The sequence below is a fragment of the Lissotriton vulgaris genome, chromosome 10 (genome assembly GCF_964263255.1).
Source record: "Lissotriton vulgaris chromosome 10, aLisVul1.2, whole genome shotgun sequence".
NCBI lineage: Eukaryota > Metazoa > Chordata > Amphibia > Caudata > Salamandridae > Lissotriton > Lissotriton vulgaris.
The window spans coordinates 721,507,269-721,528,357 of NC_141698.1; the positions used below are offsets into that span (position 1 = coordinate 721,507,269).

At 47.4% G+C, this 21,089-nt stretch overlaps 1 protein-coding gene across 2 annotated transcripts in view; it reads left to right on the forward strand.

The window, feature by feature from the left end:
- The window catches only part of ZNF438 (zinc finger protein 438), a 107,503-nt gene that overhangs the window by 71,005 nt on the left and 15,409 nt on the right, over positions 1–21,089 (forward strand). Inside the window, exon 4 of one of the 2 annotated variants that reach the window (XM_086941559.1) lies at positions 10,064–11,813. In XM_086941559.1, coding sequence (XP_086797685.1) covers positions 10,064–11,813 — 1,750 coding nt within the window. Of the gene's footprint in view, positions 1–10,039; positions 11,814–21,089 lie in introns of both variants that reach the window. The other variant, XM_086941558.1, reaches the window with a different exon arrangement.

A 21,089-nucleotide genomic window follows, 5' to 3' on the forward strand; every position in this document is an offset into this window, starting at 1 on the left:
ATGTGTGTGCATGCGGAAGCGCACGCTCCAGTTGAATGTACCGTCTGCAGCTAGTGATGGCCACAAGTAGAGAAATCGGCCCAAATATCCTTGTAGTTCATGGCAAGGCCTTAACTGAATGAGGTGGCACCAGGGTGCAAAGTGCCGTAGGGTCCTGAGACCACTTCAGCAAAGAAGATGACTGTGAGGATAGCAAGCGTGGTTCTTAACAAATAATCTGCCAAATTTGAGTCGGTGGGTGTGTAAAAGGTTCTGCTGGTGCCAGAATGTGGTATGATGAGGCACATGCAGGAATGATGATTAAAATAAAGTTTTTATTGTAGGAGTAAACACTAGGAGATGATGATGGAGCACTGAAACTTTTCAGACACTAGCCCCCGGTCACAGGTCTTGGTTTAATTAATCGTCATCCTTTAGCTCACTTTGCCAACCCAGTTCAGATCCAGCCATATGCAAATCAGTCTTGACCCTGGGCCTCATTGAAACAGTCCAGCCCGAACTGCCAAGCCAGATTTATTTTTGACATTTTTAGAGCGCAGGGTTACCCGAAGGTGTCCTGGCGCTGGCTGATCGCTAGTGGGCGTGGGCAGGGAAGTTAGCGAGTGAAAAGCCACGTTTTAAGGGCTTGAGCAAGTCAGGGGTCAGTCTGAGACTTGACGGCAGTGCGTTCCATGCCTTGGCGGCACCTAGGGATAGACTTTTGCCTCCCCAGCGAACTTTTCTTATTCTCAGGACGACAACCCGCCCCTGCTCGGCTGATCGTAGAGCTCGCGCTGGCTTATACCACTGGAAGAAAGGGGTCAGGCATTGGGGGCCCAGGCCATGCAGCGCTTTGAAGATCACACAAAGTGACTTGAACAAGATTCCTTTCCGCACTGGCAGCCAGTGTAGCTTTACCAGGTCCTGGGAGACTGAGGCGAACTTAGGAGTGCCTGTGATCAAGCGTGCTGCTGCGTTCTGCAGGATTTGAAGTTTGTCTAGAAGTCCCTTCTGGGCATTCAAAAATAGAGAGTTGCAGTAGTCTAATCGGGACATCACTAGTCCGGTCACTACTGTCTTCTTATGTTCCTCTGGAAGGAATTGCAGGACTTTCCGGATAGTTTTAAGCACGAAATGGGTGGCAGAGGATAGTGCATTGATTTGTGGCCTGAAGGACAAAGAATCGTCCATCAGGACACCCAGATTTTTTACCTTTGCGACTGGGGAAGGGCGGGACCCCATTTCCTCTGGCCACCAGCAAGGTGACCAAAAATTGTCTTTTGCCCCAAACAGTAGCACCTCTGTTTTTGCAGAGTTGAGCTTAAGGCAGTTTCCTGCCATCCAGTTGCTCACCTCCCGCATGCAACATCTAAACCGATCTGCTGTGCTGTCCAGTTCTCCCTGGCGCAGCGACACCACAATCTGCGTGTCGTCAGCGTAGGATGTAAGATTAAATCCAAAGGATCTAATTACTGGCGCTAGGGTGGAGACATAAACATTAAAAACAGTCGGACTCGGAGGAGCTTAGCGCGCACCCAAGATGGTCGCGTGAGCTGTGAGCTCCCGAGACCCTCGCAGCCTCCACCGTCTATCCTGGCGTAAATCCTGTTTCTGACGACGGGTTCTAATAGCTACGACTCTCCTGATCTGAAAGGCCTTTTTCAGAATTTGAATCGGATGACGGACGCCCGACTTGCTCCTTCCTGAAGCCTGGAGGCCTACACCGTGGCTCATCCCGGGCCTTGGGCATCTGGAGCACCCCGAAAGTAATTGAACAACAACAGCCTGTGGTAGGGGACGGCTACCGGGGGTCTACTTTCGGTTTCGTTTTCTTTGGCTACGAAGATTGGAGGTGGCTGCCTAGTGACCAAGCTGGCCTGTGAACGCCATCGCCTGACAGATCTTCCCCGACGCCCTGCATTTCAGTCACTCGTGGTTCTTCCTTGAGGGGAGCCATTTACACCAGGTCCCAAAAGCCCCTGAGGGGCGCAAAACCCACCATGGCGGCGAAGTCTGATAGTGAAAAGCGGTCCCTCAAGAATGCGACTCGCGGTGGTGGGACTCAGACCTCCATTATGGACAGATTTGCGCGCACTAAAGGCTCGCCCAGCGGGACTGGTAAAACCTCGGAGGACCTTGGCGGGGGCCCCCCTGAGTCGGAGGTCCCAACTCTTCGAGACATGATGGGCGCCATTGCTAGCATACAATCGTCGATGGGCCAACAGTACGAAACTTTGGCAGGCAAGATCGACGCGGTGGATGTGGGCCTGATCAGGGCGGACTTTGCCAAGACCAACGAAAGAGTCAAATTGTTGCATGTCAAGACAGCCAGTCTCACCACAGATGTTTCTGAAATCTAGACTGAGATCCGGAATTTTCGGTCCTCGAGTGACCAGTTTGCTCGCCGACTTGAGGACTTTGAAAGTTGCGCTAGGCGCAATAATGTTCGCATAGTCGGTGTTCCGGAGTCCTCAGCCGATCAATCGACAGACTTACTTGTTGAGGATTTGATCGTCACCCCCCTCGCCCCTAAGGGCTTGAGTAATCTATTTGCGGTGGAGCGTGCTCACAGCATTCCGGGCGGAAGACGCAGAGCAGGGGACTGCCCAGCAACCCATCATTGCGCGGATCTTTAACTTCAGGGACAGGGACGCTATCTTGCAGGCTTTGAGGACTAGCGGCCCCATTAAGTTCGAGAATGCGTCCATTAACTTTTATCCGGATTTCACCCCTTCGATGGAGAAGCAGAGATTGGGATTTTCTGGGGTGAAGCGGAGACTTAGAGACCTGGGCATGAAGTATGCTATGCTTTTCCCCGCCCGATTGCGCATCGAATATAATGAGCGGGTGCTCTTCTTTGACATGCCAGAGGTGGTCAGTGACTGGTTGAACACACTACCTATGCCACGGGACAATGCGGAACAATCTAGAGGTGCGGACGGTGGCCAACGGGACCAGGAGGAGTAAGGGCACCGGTGTGTGCTACCATCGTATTGCACTGCGATGGATTGTTATCCTTTCTTTGGTCGATGACTTTTGTACAGACAAGCCCTGGGGCGGCGGGGAATTCGGGACTTTTCCTCCTCCAGCGGTGTTTCCTTTTCTACTTGTAGTTTAGTTTTCTGGGGTAGGGCGACAGGCACACTGCTGAATGGGGTGGTTTTTTGGTTTCATTGCAGGGGTGCAGGGTGGGGGGTTGTTGTTTTGGTATCTTGGGGGAGGGGGTAGTTGCTTCTTTTTTCTTGTTTGTACTGTTCGTGAGGCTACGTATTGTTGCATGGCTTATTTTGTGTTTCCTTCGTGGGGTTTGGGGGACCCAATTACTCATTTTCGGGATGGGGGTAGGGGGTTGAGAGTCTTGAGTTGGAATGTCAATGGCTTGGGGGACAAAATTAAACGAGGAATTGAACTCCAATATGTGAAGCGCCACTCTCCCAACATTGTCTTACTGCAAGAAACGCATCTGGTGGGGAATTCGTTCCATGCAATGAACCAGAGGGGTTACCGGCTGGTGGCTCACTCTGGATTCACTTTGGGCTCTAGAGGGGCTGGCGTTATGATCCGTAGTTCCCTTCCCTTGGAGATTGACGAAACTATTTTAGACGACAGGGGAAGGTATGCAGCGATTGTTGGTAGGTGGGAGGGGAGAACGGTTGCCATCCTCTCGATATATGTCCCCCCGGGTCTGCAGGCCACCACTTTTGTTGACTTGGGGAAATTGGTACTGAGGCTTCCGGAGGGGCTCCTGGTGGTTGGAGGGGACTTCAACTCGGTGGTTGATGGTCTAGAAGATCGGCATCCTCCCAGGACTCTTACACCGTCGCAGTCCTGCCTAAGTGGTTTCTTGGAAACGTTTGGCATGGTGGATTGTTGGTGGATGCTTCACCCAGGTCAGGCCCAATATACTTTCCACTCCGGGGCCCATGGGAACTTAGCCAGGCTTGACTATATTCTAGTGGCCGCTGCTCAGGTCACGACTGTGCGAGAGGCCCGACATTTGCCTAGAGGTATCTCGGACCACTCCCCGCTATGGGTCCATATAGATCTCCACTTAGATGCAGGGGGCCGGGTCGCCCCAATTAATCCTTGGTTTCTCAGTGTTCCAGAGATGAGGGCTGGGGTACTTAAAGCTATAGACCACTACTTCGCTGAGAATGTGGGTTCGGTGTCCTCGTCTGTGTCCCTATGGGAGGCCTTTAAAACTGTGATACGGGGTCAGACTTTGTTGCTGGTTGCCAGCTCAAAGAAACGTCACAATGAGGAGGTTGAACAACTGGAGTCCGATATAGCGGCCTTGGAAGAGGATCTTGAGTGTGGGGTAACACGTGAAAAAGTGCATGTCTTACAGCTGAAGCAGTCTGCTTATAGAGCCTTGGTTACGAATGTTGCGAAAGCTATGAGTCGCGAACAACAGGGTCGTTTGTATGATGTGGGCGATAAGGCCGGGAAGTTGATTGCTTGGTTGGACAAGAGGAAGAGATTGAATCGTGTTGTTCCTGTGGTTGAGCGAGTGGATGGTGTACGTGTGACTGATCCGTTGGAGATTGTGGAGGAGTTTGCTTCCCACTTTCGTAAGGTGTTCGCGCCGGTCTCGGATCGGCCGGAGGAGGACTCCCATCTTTTGCTTAGGGATATCGCTTTGCCTTGCCTGTCCGACTCTGATAGAGAGCTAATGGAGGCGGACTTCTCCACTGATGAAGTAGCGCTCGCTATTCGCTCCATCCGCTCTGGAAAAGCCACGGGCCCAATCAGCATTCCCATCAAGCTGTACAAGTTGTGTCCAGACAAAATGGAGTCATATCTTCGCTCGATGTTCTTGGAGTCCAGGGCGAGCGGCTCGCTCCCCCGCGCTTAGCTTCTATCGTGGTGATCCCGTAGGAGGGAAAACCCCGTGAATTCTCTACCTCCTATAGGCCTATTTCACTCCTGAATGCGGAACCTAAAGTTTTGGCGAAAATATTAGCTAATCGTCTGATTAAAGTGATTGGAGATTTGGTGCATCCAGATCAGTCTGGCTTTATTCCTGCTCGGAATACCGCGTTGAATTTACGGCGTCTCCATGGCGTGCTGGCGAGGGCGGAAACGTTGCGTGAACCGGCCATTTTGGTTTCTTTAGATGCCACTATGGCGTTTGATACAGTGGAGTGGCCATATCTATGGGCAGCTCTGGCGAAGTTCGGCTTCGGACCGGTGTTCATCGGATGGGTCCGCTTACTTTGAGGAGCCTCTGGCCCAGGTTGTCGTTAATGGTCGAGTTTCGGTTCCCTTTGTTCTGGGGAGGGGTACGCAGCAAGGATGCCCTCTTTCTCCGTTGCTTTTTGCCTTGGCTCTGGAACCCTTGGCCGCTTGGTTGCGCTGGGAACCGTCCCTTAAGGGTATCAGGTGGCCCCCGGTTTTGAAGATCGCATCTCACTTTATGCGGACGATTTTCTCCTTTACCTCACCTCCCCTCGGAAATCACTGGGGGTATTGTTCGACGTCCTTAATTCCTTCGGGAGGAACTCTGGGCTGGTTATCAATTGGGGCAAGTCTTGTGTGTATTCGCTCACGGACGATACTCCACTCGTACCACGCAACTGTCCAATACAAATTTCGTCCTCCGGGTTTAAATATCTAGGTATTTACGTTTCGCGTGATTCGGCTGTCCGATATCAGCACAACCTTCTCCCCCCGCTTATTCGCTTAAAAGCAGACGTGAAAGCCTGGTGCAGGCTGCCGCTGTCACTGGTGGGCAGGGCAGCCCTATTTAAAATGATGTCCCTTCCCAGATTTCTGTATGCGCTTCAGAATACATTGGATCTAGTGCCTTCCAGCTATTTCCATGAGATCGAGTGCCTACAAAGGAAACTGCTGTGGGCCGGACGTCCCCGGATTTCCTTGCCAAGCTTACGCTGCCTTGGTATGATGGCGATATTGCGTTGCCTGATATACGACGATATTACTGGGCCTCCCAACTGAGCTCGGTTAATCATGCGATGTATGGTCCAGTTCCTAACCCGGCTTTTGCTATGGATAAATGGCTGCTGCCGGGCGGAGACTATAACAGAGCGCTTTATTCCAAACGATCGGATGTGGCTTTGACCGGGCCTACCAGAGTTGCGGTACGAGTTTGGTACAACGCTAATGCCGCTATGGGCTGGTCGGATACTCTCACTCGAGCGACTCCACTTTACGCGGCTGAGAGGTTGGGCAATCTGTGGACTACCAAGGGTTTTGATAAATGAGACCTTATTGGAATCAGTAAGGTCGGGGACCTTTGGCGGAAAGATAAGATAAAGTCTTTTGAAGAGTTGCAAATAGAATTTAAACTCAGTCATCGAGAATTCTTTCGGTACCTGCAGGTCCGACACGCCCTTTCCTCTGTTTTTCCGGCTGGCACGTCTGTTCCAGAATCCTCACCCTTAGAAGATAGAGTACTCGATGGCCACGTCCCGGACAGTACAATCTCCCTCATATACAAAAAGCTGATAAACGATCTAGCGGACCTTCTTCTACAGCCCCGTACGGCTTGGACCAGCGATGGACTGGAACTTGATGATGAGGACTGGCAGGCGGCGATATCCTCCCCGAAGGAGGTAGCAATCTCGGCCCGTCTGAGATTGGTGCAGTGAAAAATCCTACACCGAGTGTATATGACGGGTCCTCGCTTGTTGCATATGGGATATGTCTTGGATGATTTGTGTAAACGTGGGTGTGGCATGGTGGGTACGTTCCTTCATATTTTGTGGGAATGTCCTGCGGTAGCGCCCTTTTGGAATCGTGTGCATGGTGTTATGACTGAGGTAACGGGTGTCTCGCTTTTGCCCGAGGCCCGAAGGTGTCTCTTGAATGTGTGGGAGCCTAATGACTATAATGTGGCACAGACGCAGTGGGCCTGCTTGGGTAACATGATCGCTAAGCGAGATATTGCGCAACTGTGGGGGTCATCTAGGGCTCCCAGCCTGCCGGCCTGGTCTAGAAACATGGACTGGTGTATGTTTCGTGAAAAAACAGTTTACATCGCCCGGGGCAGGCCCAAGAAATGGGGGAGGGTGTGGAACCAGTGGAACCAATACCGCGGCGAAATTTGTACCCCTCCATTTGAGCCTCCACCGGAAGTGCTGCACTCCCCCTAGCGTGATGTTCGACCTGGTTTGGATTTGTCTATCTATCGCAGGCTATCTCTCTTTCCCCTCCCCCCCCCCTCCCGTATGCTCTTCCTATAGACTATGAAACAGTTGTGGATGTGGTACTCCCTCCCCAGAAGGATCACTTATGTCTCTGTCTTCAGTTTAGCCTCTGCAGTTATTTTCTTATTTTTTGGTTGGTGGGCTTATTCCAAAAAAACAAAAAACAAAAACCCGACTCCTCCTGTGATGTAATGTACGACATGACATGATTGTTTGATTGCCGCCGGGCCCTAGGGTTGTCGGCTGAAGGGCTGTGTATTTATTCATCTTGATATGTCTTTTGGAACTATTGCTAACTGACCTGACATGGCAGTAGGATTGCTATTGTATCTTCATGTTCCTCAATAAAGGTTTTAAAAAAAAAAAAAATCGGACTCAGGGAAGACCCCTGAGGGACTCCGCAGGGGAGCACAAATGGCTCTGATTTGTAGTCCCCCAAGGCCACCGACTTTGTCCTCCCAGATAGGAAGGCTTTCAAGATGTCGAGTGCCTTTCCCTGTATCCCACTGGCCCTCAACCGGTCCACCAATAATTTATGGTGGACCATATCGAAGGCCGCTGATAAGTCCAGCAGGATCAGGGCGGCTCTGCCCCCCCCCGCATCCAGCACCATTCGGATGTCTTCGGCTGATTTTATCATCCCCGATTCTGTGCTGTGTCCAGCCCTGAATCCATGTTGGGATGAGTCCAGCCTCTCTCCTGACCCTCGGAAGGTGCTGAGCTGTGTGTTCAGTATACCCTCCATGATTTTGGCGGGGAGGGGGAGTCTGGCGATGGGGCGAAAGTTATTCAGATCGGTTACATCTAGGTTGTTTTTTTTTTTTGAAGGGGCAGATGGAAGCTTGTTTCCACCGCAGGGAAAATTCCCCCTTGTCCAGCATGATATTGAATAGGGGGGTGATTCCAGAAGCAATGGTTACAGGAGCCAGTTTAGCAATCATTGCTGGGCAAGGGTCGTGAGGGGAACTTGATTTTATTCTCATAAGCGGACTTGATACCTCCTCCTCACTGATGATGGGGAATGTGTCTAGTGATTCAAGTTTCCTGTTGGTCTCAAGGTGAGTATCAGGGGTAAGGTATGAGGCGTTGGACATGATTTGGCTGTCTAGGGGATGAAAGATTTTTTCTACCTTGCTCAGAAATAATTTGCTAAGTCTTCGCACAATTGGCGGCTTGGTGGTATATCTACTGGTTTAGGGGCAGCCAACGAGGACATTGTGCTGAATAGTTCTTTGGGAGAGTTAGTTGCTTCTTTAATACGTTTAGAGAAGAACTCACATTTAGCCTGGCGGATCTTTTCCTTGTAAATTCTCAGTTCTGCATTGAGCAGTTTTTTGTCCTCCTCCCTGTAGTTTTTCCGCCACACTCTTTCTAGTTTTTTATAGAGAGTTTTGTGGTCCCAAATTTGTTCTGAGAACCAAGGGGCAGAGGGGCTAGTGCGGGTGGAACTATGGGTGATTGGGGGTGCTAGCTGCAAACATGCGGCATCCAACCAGCTCATCCTGGGACTGGTTTCAGGTTAACACTCCTCATTAGCCAGGCTAGCTTGAATCCAGTGGCAAAGTGAGCAAGGGACCCATGTCTGGGCAATATAAGGCACCCTATTGCTTGGCCTCTTTGGCCATGTCTATGATTTTGGTGAGGAGCCCTGTCACGTCCAACAACTTATTCTGCCACCTTTTTACTGGGGGATTACATTGAAGATCTGGGGTGGAGCAAGTCATCTGGATCCAACATATTCGCCACCAGGTTGTCCTGCGGAACCGGTACAGAGCGGGGTCCCACAGCCTAATCTGCGGACATTCTTCACGGCATAGACTGCTCCGGATCGCTGTCCGATTCGCCCTGAGAAACCGCACCCCCTCCCGTAGCTGCTTGGGCAATAAATGTTCGATTTTCCTCCTTGGTGGCCTCTTAGCACTTTGATGGAGTGAGATGTGGGAAGATAGCATGGTCACCAAATCTAAACTCTGCTGGTAATTTATATGTTGCTTGCTGGTGTCTGGTGTCAACAATCGCCTTTATTTGCAGAATGAAGGAGTTCCAAAGTATTGATACCTGTACCAAGAACACCCTTCTGCTCACTTGCGTCTTTCTGAATTTCAAGTGTACAAGTAGTCCTTGATCCTTGGAATGTATGGGAATGGGTGTTCCCAGTAAAGTTAACAACTTGATGGGCGGTTGCAAATTACTTGGAAGACATGGGCTGCTAATCATGTGTGCTTATTCGGCAAAACATGTAAGGACCTGATCTTTACTTTCGCATTATGTTGGTGTTTCAGTTGGCACGTAATGCTCGCTATTGTGTATCTGTTGATGGCGATCGTCGTTTAGTCTAATAACCCCAGATGTGATCTTTTGGCATAATCTATTGTGTTTAAAGCAAGAACCATAACCGCCTGAGTTTTGTGATGGAAAAGTTCCTCAATGCTTTTAGACTACAAAAGCAAACATTTGAGACATCAGCTACCTTTAGCTTCTGGGATAGGTAAGCATCCACCTTTCAGATAGATGTATTATAAAATGTAGTAGAATGAAAAGCATTTAACACATAATGTTGCAAAAACACAATTGATGTGTATAGAACACTACATCATGGAGATGCATTGCTGATTTGACTACAGAGGGGACTAGCCAATGTAGTCCCTGTCCTTGCTGTTTGATAAGCTTCATTTAAAAGTACCTAAATGCTGTGTCCATTGATATTCAAATTGCGACCTAAAGTGGCTGCAGTATTAAACATGTTTGTGGCCATGTTAGAGCTGCCGTTGAAATATACACTGTTTCAAAAGTGCAATGATCTTTGGTTGAATGTGGCAAAAAGTAGATACAATTCCACTTATCTGTTTTAAGTGCTTGATTTTATTGTTGTTGGTTTTTTTTTTAAATAGATCTTTGTTTTTTTCGCCCCTCAGATGAACAGACATCTTTCACTTGGAAAATACAAACAAACGTGTTGTCAAATAAAAGTCACTTTAGAAGTATTGCTCCTAAAATGGCACCGGCGGTTATAACGCAACACATGCTGAATTCACATCCTTCTTCTTTGCCTGATGTTCAGAATAATTCAATTTCTCTGATGAGCCCCAAGCCAGTGGTAATGGCTACGCAAAATTATGCTTTGATGCAAGTAGCAGGTCAGGAGGGAACTTTCTCCCTTGTGGCTTTGCCTCAGGTTCCCCCACAAGGGTCGGGGCAGCAGCAGCAACGCATAACAGTGCCAGACAATCTTAAATTGCCTATTCCAAGATATCAGTCTGCTAGGAAAAGAAGTTTCGAGAATAATTCAGCTCGTCATTCTATTCCTGGATCTTCTTGCAAGACATTTAAAACTAAAGTCAACCCGGAGGCTCAACTAATGACTGTTGCCCCTGTGGGCAGTTCTGAACCATTGTCAACCGAAATTACTTCAGAAAATGTTGTATATATAGATTCCACATCAACCGAAGTTGTTGATACTTCACAAATTGAACGTGATACAGTGATCTCTGTTCCAGGAACAGAAAGTGCAACAACTACTACTCAGACTTTTGCAGAATTGGAGAGAGTGTCTCCTGAGCCTGTCATCGTGAAGCAGAATTCACTTTCACTTAGTACTGACAGTGAGAATGTAAAAGATTTGGTTGTGGTATGTTCAAAAACTGATGTAAACATGGATTCTACAAGTGCTGTTAATGTTTCTTCTTCAATCATAGGCAACACAGTTCAGGTTATTCAGTTTCCACCGGTAGGAAAGCTTCCCGTATTACCATATTCCAAAATAGAAAACACAATATATTCACAGTCCGAGGAAAGCTCTGAAATGGATGGGAATGTAACCTTGTTAACGTCAACAGCCAACAACCTTCCAGCATTGGTTGAAAACTCAATCATATCTGTTGCAGATTCTGGTGATACGCAGTCCACTTCTTTCTCGGATATCTGCAAATCTATCAATTGTGAGAGAATTTACCCATCTGCAAAATGTCACATGGAAAATTCAAAGCAACCAAAAGTTTGGACAGGGAAGAGGAGAGGAAGAAAAAGGAAAGTGCCTGACGGAACTTTGACTTTGCAAACAAAAAGAAAATCATATAATTATAATAAAGGTGGAGACAACAAAGACAAGGTTAAAGTTGTTTCACAGGAAGCAAAGCAGAAAAACACTGAAGTGTCGAAAAGGTATCGTAGCATTATGCCAAAGGTAGTATTTCTTGTCCAAGCTTTACCTTCAGAGAGAGCTTTTAGCTACAGACAGACAGATGAACTTTCCTCCGAATCTGGGATTGTCTGCAAAGGCATTCCGTCTGCTTCAAAGCCATGGCACAAATGCCATATCTGCAATCGTACCTTCCAGCTCAAGCATCATCTCGAGGACCATATGAACACCCACATGAACAGGCGGCCGTACAGTTGTCGACTGTGTCGTAAGTCCTACGTACATTCAGGTAGTCTCAACACACACATGAAACTTCATCACAGTGAGAGTCGTCTTAAAAAACTTATACCTTGTGAGTTTTGCAGTAAAGTATTTGGCCATGTAAGAGTTTATTTTGGCCATCTCAAAGAAGTGCATAAGGTTCTCATTGGCACAGAAGTTACCACAGCTCAAGAGGTTGGTGAAACAGTGAAGAAAAGTGAACTCATGGTGGCAAAAATGGACGAGAAAGATGCATCCTTAGAGGGGTAAATACCTTTTTTTACCTTCTTTTTATGCGTTTTCCAGGTTTCAGAGAGTATTATGGGTCTTACAGCTATTCTTATTTTTTAAATATGAAGTATGTTAAAATATTGTAAAGGTAAGTGCTGTTTTTGTGGCCTTTATAATCTTATTTCATAAAGAACTGTAGCACTCTCAATGGATTTCTAAATTGATTGTAAGCACAAACTAGACACACAATTCTAATGCTTACCTTCTATTATTGTGCCGTTTTAAGAACCCTTTGCAAGGCATGGTTTTTAAAATTACAGTTGTCGGCATCCATACTTTCTATCGGGGATCTTCAATTTATTTAATTTTGTAAGGGGGAAAAAAGTACAGGAGAGGGTTGTACCCAGAAAAGGGAGGGTGCACTTTACAATGTTCAGAGAGCATAGGAGATAAAACAATGGAAACAAACTATCATAGTCCAGAAAACTACAGGATCAGGCAGTGTGGAGAAAATGGAGGGTTATGTTAGGACAGATAAGTTGAACACTAAGGTAGCCGGTGAGAAGTAGTAATGCGTGTGATTGAGTAATAGGTATCTTAGGATCTAGAAAAGAAATTTGTTCAGAAGTTGAGTTTTGACTTATTTCTCGAAGGATACAGTCGAGGAATTCAATCTAACGTCAGAAGGCAATGTGTTCCAAATTGTCGGGCAATCCTTGGAAAAGATAGGTTGGTTGCAAGTTTTCTTCTTGTGGAAGCTGCGAGGTTTCAGAAGTAAGTTGTTGGATCTTCTGGGTGATCAGAAAACCAACAACTCTCTGTAGTCATAAGGCAGACTTCACTCTGCACTTATTCATGTGTGTTTTATGGAGTGGCATTTTTTAGTTTGCGTTTGTTTTTTAAAAATTCCAGTGAGGCAAGCTCTCACTGAAAAGGCCTTATGACTTCTGTTGTTGTGTAAGTTTAGAAAGTATTTGTAAATTGCACTTTCTGAAGCAGTGTTTTTCTCATGGTGGTTTTATTGAACTGTGTTAAAAACATGGACGTTGACCTTTGCAGTGTAACGTGTGTTTAGTGGTGCAATTGCTCTAAATAACGTTTTTGAGCTGTGTGTGTGTTTCTATACATACTTGTATATCCACAAAATTTCATTAGCACACTCTCTACTGTGTAAGATAGTCTTTTGGAGGAATGGGAGCGAATATGGGTGGATGAGTTATTTTTCATTCATTTTTTTAATCCAAGGTAAGTGAATGGGAAACTTCGGCTGATTCCAGCATTTGTGCTGGATTTGCAATTGCTTGTCCCCAACTTAACTAAAAAACAACAAAGGTAGCATACAGGCGGAATGCCGTGCAGCGCATGAATACCTAGTTCCACAATGTGAATACATGGGACGAGGAATACTTGTTCCTGCCAGCACTTTCAGGCCTCCAGACAATGTAATTGTGTAAGTTGTACCTCCATTTAGTCATTTCACTGCCTGGGTGCTGACAGTCCATAAAAGCAAGCTCCCTTCTAGGAATTCCAATGTTTTGCACCTGCCTGCCATAGAGCCAGGTGGATCCTGCTGGCAGACTCTACCCACAGACATCTGGGCCGTGAAAGTATATGTTTAGTTCACTGTTAGGGGTGCAAAAAACGATCACATAGTTAAACACATTGTCTGACCCCTCGCACTGATCCTATTAGCAACTGTCATGGGCTTTATTTATGCACACTGGCAACTTTAATTCGGCTGCTAAGGCAGAAAAAAAGACACATTTCATCTGTTTCGAAATTCACCTGATTTTTTGTTGAACCTATCTTATAATAATTTCTATCATCATAAATACTTGTATTTGAAGCCCTATTAGTTTCACGTTGGTAAACAGTTTAAATTACTTAGCCTAATATTGTTAGATTTCACACTGTTGGAAGTTCTCAAGCTAGGGCAGCATTTGTGCTTTTCTATGCGTTTGTTGGCTGCAGTCTGAGACAATTATGTTTTTGCCCACTTGTCTAGTGTCTGTTTGCTCCACTTCATAATAAAAAACTGCAGCTTGCAGCCTTTGGAATGAGTAACTTAATTATTATTGAGGTTATTAACAATCTCTTTCAGAAGTGGTTATGCTGGCTGTGTTCAGCAAAGAAAGCATGTGACTTTTGCTTTATGTGGTTGAGATAAACTCAGGTCCCATAAATGGGTGGTGGATCCTTGGGTGCTTTTTAAAAATCATTGGTAGAGACAAGGCTTGCAGGAGTGGATGTTCCAAGCATAGGTCTGATTCTATTCGGGATTGCTTGGTGTATTGATGCTGTGTTCAGTTTTGTCGTTTTTGTTTTCACCCTGCTTTCTTGCAAGTGGCATTGTTGCAGAATTAGCAACATTTTGTTTTTCTCATGGCCTTCCTGAAGGTAACCTTTTACAGTGACCTTTTTGTTTAAGATTATTCTTCCCGAAAGTATGCTTTACCTTTGTACTGTATTTATTGTCTTATGATCATAAAATGGCTTGTCAATTTTCTACCTCTCAGTTCTTGTTACACTGATACTTCCAACCCATTTTACTTGCCCATGCTACACATCTCGGTGTGTGAACAAGCTGTTCCTGGCCCGTCTGGCTGATACACTCGTTTTTGGTGTGGCTATTGCCACTATCTGTGATTCTGTTTTGCTTCGTACAATAAAGAAGAATTTTCGACTTATCCTCATTGCCTTTAATATATCACCAATTAAGGAGGGCCTGTCTGCCTGGCAATCAGCCAGCACTGCAGTTCAGAAACAGAAAGGAGAGTAGGGCTCCGCCAGACAAGACCCCACTGAAGGGACCTCCATTCCGCCACTTTGGCAGGACAAAGACACACCGAGTCGTCTCTTTTAGAAGCCTGTGGATTCAGAGGGCCCCCTTGTGTGTTGGGAACGTCCCCATCGGGCATAAGACCCAGTATCAACTGTGCCTCCTTCACGTACGAACCATGTAGGTTTCCTGGTTCCAGATGAAGGTCAGCCGGAACGGGTGTCCCCATCTATAGCGGACACCCTTCTCCCTCAAAAAGGTCATGGCCGTCTGCGAGGCTTTCTGTCTCTGGAGAGTAAGTGGGGACAGATCCTGATATATCCCAACCTCCGTACCCTCGAAGGATATGGCTCGAGTCACCACCATGATCATCTCCTTTTGTGTGTTGGAGTGGAGATAAGGTAAAATGTCCTGTGGTTGTCCCATACCTACAGCCAGATGCCCATCTCTGTGCGTGCGGCCCATAGGTATATCTTACCCGCCAGTACTATGTGTCGAAAGAGGCACACCACCAGATCCTCCAGCTTCCCTGCATCCGGCTGTAGAGGGACACCTTTAATACGACTATTTGATTGTCTGGGCGTGTTTTCCGAGCCCTCCGATGATAGCACATCTCCTCATTTCTGTCTCTAAAGTCTAGAGCAGGGGTCTCCAAACCGGTCCTGGAGGGCCGGATCCATGCCAGATTTTTTGGATATCCCCATTGAGATACATGTAGTAATTTTAAAAATCTGGCATGGATTCGGCCCTCCAGGACCTGTTTGGAAACCCCTGCTCTAGAGGTTCCCGTTTATGGTCATGAAGTTCCTCCTCACTGCGATGAAGGTATGAAAGAAGTAGCCGAGTGGATGAAGCACGGCCGCCTGAAACTGAACTCAGACAAGACAGAAGTCCTTATCTTAGGCACCTCCCCCTCCGCCTGGGACGACTCTTGGTGGCCAGCGGCCCTTGGAAAAGCACCCATCCCGACAGACCACGCTCGGAACCTGGGCGTCATTCTGGACTCCTCTCTCTCGATGACCAGACAAGCAAACGCCGTTTCATCATCTTGCTTCAACATTCTCCGCATGCTCAAAAAAACATTTCGCTGGATCCCCACCGAAACTAGAAAAACGGTCACCCACGCTCTGGTTACAAGCCGACTGGACTACGGAAACACCCTATACGCCGGCACCACCGCAAAACTTCAGAAAAAACTCCAACGCATCCAGAACGCAGCAGCCAGACTCATACTAGACATCCCATGCAAAGACCATATTTCTGATCACCTGAAAGGCCTCCATTGGCTCCCCGTCAATAAACGGATAACATTCCGCCTCCTAACCCACGCACACAAAGCACTTTACGAACTCGGACCAGAATGCCTCAACACACGACTCTCCTTCTACACCCCCTCCCGCCAGCTGCGATCTTCCAATCAAGCCCTTGCTGCTGTACCTCGCATCAACAAAACCACCATGGGAGGAAGATCCTTCTCCTACCTGGCTGCTAAAACATGGAACTCACTTCCCATTCACCTTCGCCTCACTCAGAACCACCTAGCATTCAGAAAGCAACTTAAAACGTGGATATTCGACCAGTAATTCCCCACCCCTCCTCAAGCGCCTTGAGACCCTCTGGGTATGTAGCGCGCTATAGAAGTTCATTGACTTGACTTGACTTGGCCCTTTCCATTAAGTCCACCCTGATTCCCAGTTCGGAAAGATCAGACTTGATGGTCTTTGCAACCCTGCGACAGGATGTTGACACCGACAAAGTCATCTCTCAACAAGCCGAACAACTGTTCCAAGAAGGTGCGGGTGACTGGCTCCTCTTGTCTGGCGCCCTCCCCTACTGAGGCCATGGCTCTAGCCGAGGTCCGTGGCGAGGAGTCTTTGCGCGCCTGACCTCTTTTTGCAACCGCCTTGTATAAAAGATCCTTTATGGAGGTGTCCTTCTTTGAACGGGACGAAGACATCTTTGCACACTTTCGATCATCGGACTCTATATGTTTGGGGTTCTCTACACACATCCATCCAGTTTGCCGGAACCCCCTGCACCTCGAGCAGTCTACTTCAAGGTTCCCAAGATTGCCTGAGCAGGGAGCGTCTCCTGCTTCCAACTTTAACTACTCAACAGCACCTCCATCTGAAATCTTGCACCCCCGCACATGGATCAAAGCTCCAGCTGGCAAAATTAGGGACCACTTTCCCAGAGCCGGCCTGGGCAGGTCATCCCAACTGGGCGAGCAACCGCGCCACTGGGGGTGCCAACCCCTACTAGACAGCAAAACAGATATCAACTTTCAGGATCCACAGGGCATGCTTATTCTCACTTCTGTGGGCCTCCAGGATCAGCCAATCTAGTCTGTCCCACCTGGGCTGGTGGCAGCATTTTCCAGTGCGCAGCACTATAGGGGAACAAGTGCCGGTTTTATCACTGAGGCTCTGCTCCCAAGCGGGCAACAGAGACCCCATTCAGGTGAGGAAGGGTTTGTGGGCACGCACTCTCCTAGACTTTAGGCCAGGCTCTTTCTCCAAGCACTATAGGGCAAGCCAGGCTTTCTTGCAACTCCCCAGGGCCACACTCCTCACCTCCTCCGCTCCGTTGTGGCTGTCACTTCTCGGGCTGTACTCCCATGGCAGTACACTCACAGATCCCAGTGGGGTCTTCCGGACGGGATGCCGCCCATCGTGAACGGAGCCCAGGGCCCATGCGCAGATGTTGTGTAGCTGCTCGGGCCTCAGTCAGTGCTGTGTCAATGACTTTGGGCACTCATCTGTCGGGGGCCTGCTCCACAGCCGCACGGTCCCCCCCCTCCTGCAGGGATAATTCCGTGCGCCCAAGATTGTGGGGCCACAGCTTCACCCATTGGGCACACTCCCAGACAGTCTTACTGCCTTCACTGACCTTGAGGCGGCCCTGGGTGACATGCCGTCTCGGAAAGGTCCTTGTTGCTGTCATCTCCCACTGGAGAGCTCCTCAGTGAACCTTACCCGCACTGGGAATCCACTGTACCCCAGCGAGGGGCATTGAGGCCCGATTGCTGCTGCTAAAATGCCTCATCCAGCGGACCTCCACGGATGAGCTCCTACACCGTCGCCATCTAAAAAATACCACGCTTTAAAAAAAAAAACACATTAGCTGGGATTCAAGAGCGGTTTGCACTTGGACGGTAAGGTATGTTGCCATTTTGAAACCTGATCTATATCTAGATTTCATTTATTCATAGTTTCCATATGTCTAATGTTCCTTTGCCTCAAATTGTAAATCGCTCTGATATCCTTCGGGATCAAGTTTGCGCTATATAAAACTTTATAAATAAAAATAACATAAAAATACATAGGTTCCATCGCAGTACTGAGTGCGAGGAATTGCAGATTAATCTGCCCAGTGATGAGAGCTCTGGGAAGGGGAGGAGGAGAGGTGGCAGCTTCTGTAAATAAGCTTCTCCTTTCAAATATTCAGTTAATATGTAAGCCTGAAACCCCAGTGCATTTTTGAAAGCTAGATATTCTGAGAATTTCTGGAAGGGTAATTTGTTCTCCTCTAAAAGTACTTGTTCCTTGAATTTCGTGGAGGAAAAAAACAAGTGATCCCAACACTGCCCCCCTCCACACCAAATCTCCAGAATGCCTAATTCTTCTTATAAGTGCATGCAGCACATCAAATGTCTGCATATAGCTCTCCAGACTTTCAAAGCGCTGCACAGTTTGCAGTGTGCCTTCCTTATAGGTGTTATATTGTCCCTTCACATAATACCATGTGCTGTAATCTTCATGTAGGCACATCCTGCACAGTAAGAAGATCTATGTTTGCATATGTGTATTTATTTGGAGCAATGTAGGAGGATGATTGGTTGACAGATGCAGTATCGACTCTTGTCCCTCGATCCAGTAGCAAATATAGATCCTTGCGCCCACCAGCACCCTGGTACTCGGAGGAGCTGAAAATCCAACGCTCCAAATGTAAAGCCCTGGAGAGGAAGTGGAGGGTGTCCTACTCAGCTTCCTCTAAAGTGATCTACAAAGAAGAATTAAAACTTTATCATGCAAACTGCAAACGTGCTAAGGCCTCCTACACTGTCTCCACAATCACTTCAGTGCAAAACTGTCCCTGAACTCTCTTTGCCACAGTTAAAAAACTCACAGGAGCTGATACTGTCCCCGCGCTGCCGGCTTTAGATGGCACACAATGTAATGCCATTGCAGACTTTTTTATATCTAAGGTTGAGGGCATCTATCAATCTCTTGCTTCCCTTCCCTCTCCAATTGACTCCTCTCTACACTGTCCGTACTGTAATACCTTCACCTCCCCCACTGAGTTTATTTACAACTGGATACCATTTGACGACTCCTCTTTCCTATCCTGCTTAAAAAGCATCAGGTCTGGTTCTCCGCGGGACCCAGTCCCCATGAAGATACTCAAACAACTTGACCTTGAACCACGAAGATTCCTAATGAGGCTGTTAAACGTCTCGCTCACTGAATCTCGAGTGGAACAGGACTGGAAACATGCCATGGTCGTCCCCCTGCTTAAAAAATCTGGTGCTGACATCACAAATCTTGCCAACTTCAGGCCTATATCCCTGCTGCCAGCCTGTTCTAAAATCCTAGAGCGTCATGTTAACACCCAGCTTAATGAGTTTGTTGAAAACATGGGATATCTCCATCCGTCCCAATCAGGCTTTCGCGCTAATTACTCCACCGAATCCGCACTCCTTGGGGTAACTGAGCGACTCCGACACGGTATCGATGGCGGTGAGACCTTTGCGCTGATTCTTCTTGACTTAAGCGCTGCTTTCGATACCGTGTCCCACTCCATCCTACTGGAGTCTCTCGGTTCCCTTGGTGTTGCTGGATCTGCGCTCGCCTGGGTGTCCTCATTTCTTAATGAGCGCACCTTTCAGGTTTTCTCAAACAAAGCTGAATCTGCGATTCATTCCTCTGCCTACGGCGTCCCTCAAGGGTCTATATTGAGCCCTCTGTTGTTCAATATTTACATCAGACCACTCGCTTCCATCGTAGAGGACGCCGGTCTGTCTATATACTCATACGCAGACGACACGCAGATTGTGTTCTCTTTGTCTAGCAGCAGGGCTCAGGACACTTCTGCCCTTAAAATCGGCCTCTCTCGCGTTGCAGCTTGGATGCAAATGCATCTGTTAAAGCTCAACGGAGACAAGACCGAGGTGATCATACTAGGCAAACAAAAAGATCTCTGGGGTCCAAGACACTGGCCCAGTGACATGGGTCCTCTGCCTACCCCCGTGCCTGTTGCTCGCAACCTCGGTGTCCTAATCGACGACAAACTCTCGATGAGGCAGCAGGCAACTAAGGTCGCTGCGACCTGCTTTAACACCCTTCGCTGGTTGCAGAAGATCATATGGATGCTGCCTGAGTCCACTCGCAGAACTGTCGTACAGGCCCTTGTGATGTCCCATATCGACTATGGCAATGTGCTTTATCTAGGAGCAGATAAAGCTACAATCAATAAACTCCAGGTTGTACAGAACTCAGCTGCCCGCCTGCTGCGTAATGTCCCACGGAGAACGTCCGCAATGCAGGCTCTACGTGACCTCCATTGGTTAAAAATCTCGGATCGAGTGGCCTTCAAAACTTTGTGCATCCTCTTCAAGATTCGCCAAGGTTCTGCTCCGGCCTACTTGCACAATCTTGCGCAGCCATATCAGCCTGGCCGCCTTTTGAGGTCATCCAACAGTGGCAATCTTGTGATTCCCAGAATCCGACTGGCAAAAATGGGAGGCCGTTCATTCGCATATCTAGGACCCAAGATGTGGAATGCTCTCCCATTGGCGCTTAAAACAGAAACCAGTCTTCTGGCTTTCCGCAAAAAACTGAAGACTCTCCTGTTCTAGATTCTAGATTCCTCCGGTCTAGTGTCCCCCTTTTTGCAGTTACTTGTTTCCTGTTTTCTTCTCCAGTCTGTCCCTGGCGCCGGGAAACCCACTGCGGGTAGCTGTGCGCAATATAAGTTCAATAAAATAAAAATAAATAAATAAATGTGACCGAGCCCTTAGTGCACTTGCAACACGCCAGCTGCGCACTGGATTCTCTTATTAAGACAATGCAGTTAGAATAGGCACTCCAACTTAATCATACATTAAACATAATGACTTTAAACATTGCATAACTCTTCCAAAAATGTTTACATTTTATTATCTGTAACAGTTATATAACATTGAAATATGTACAGTATTCAGTTCTACATTACTAGAAGTGTTTCTTTCATTAAAATATAAATTAATTTCTTAAAGTAGTAGTTTCCAACTTAGGAATAGATTTAAAAGGATAATTGTTCAATCCACAGCACACTCTTAATTAGATAATAATTTCATTATTAATGATCACACAAGGAAATTGCTTATTTCTCTGGTGCTTGTCTTTAATTTTCTGTGCCCAGCCATCAGGTGTTTCGTCTATAGGGGAATACCCCACTACTTCTTCAGGGCTATAAAAATATAAGACAAGGCCAATTGAAATTTCCATCAGCACACTACATTTGAAACATTATGAATAACATATCACCACTG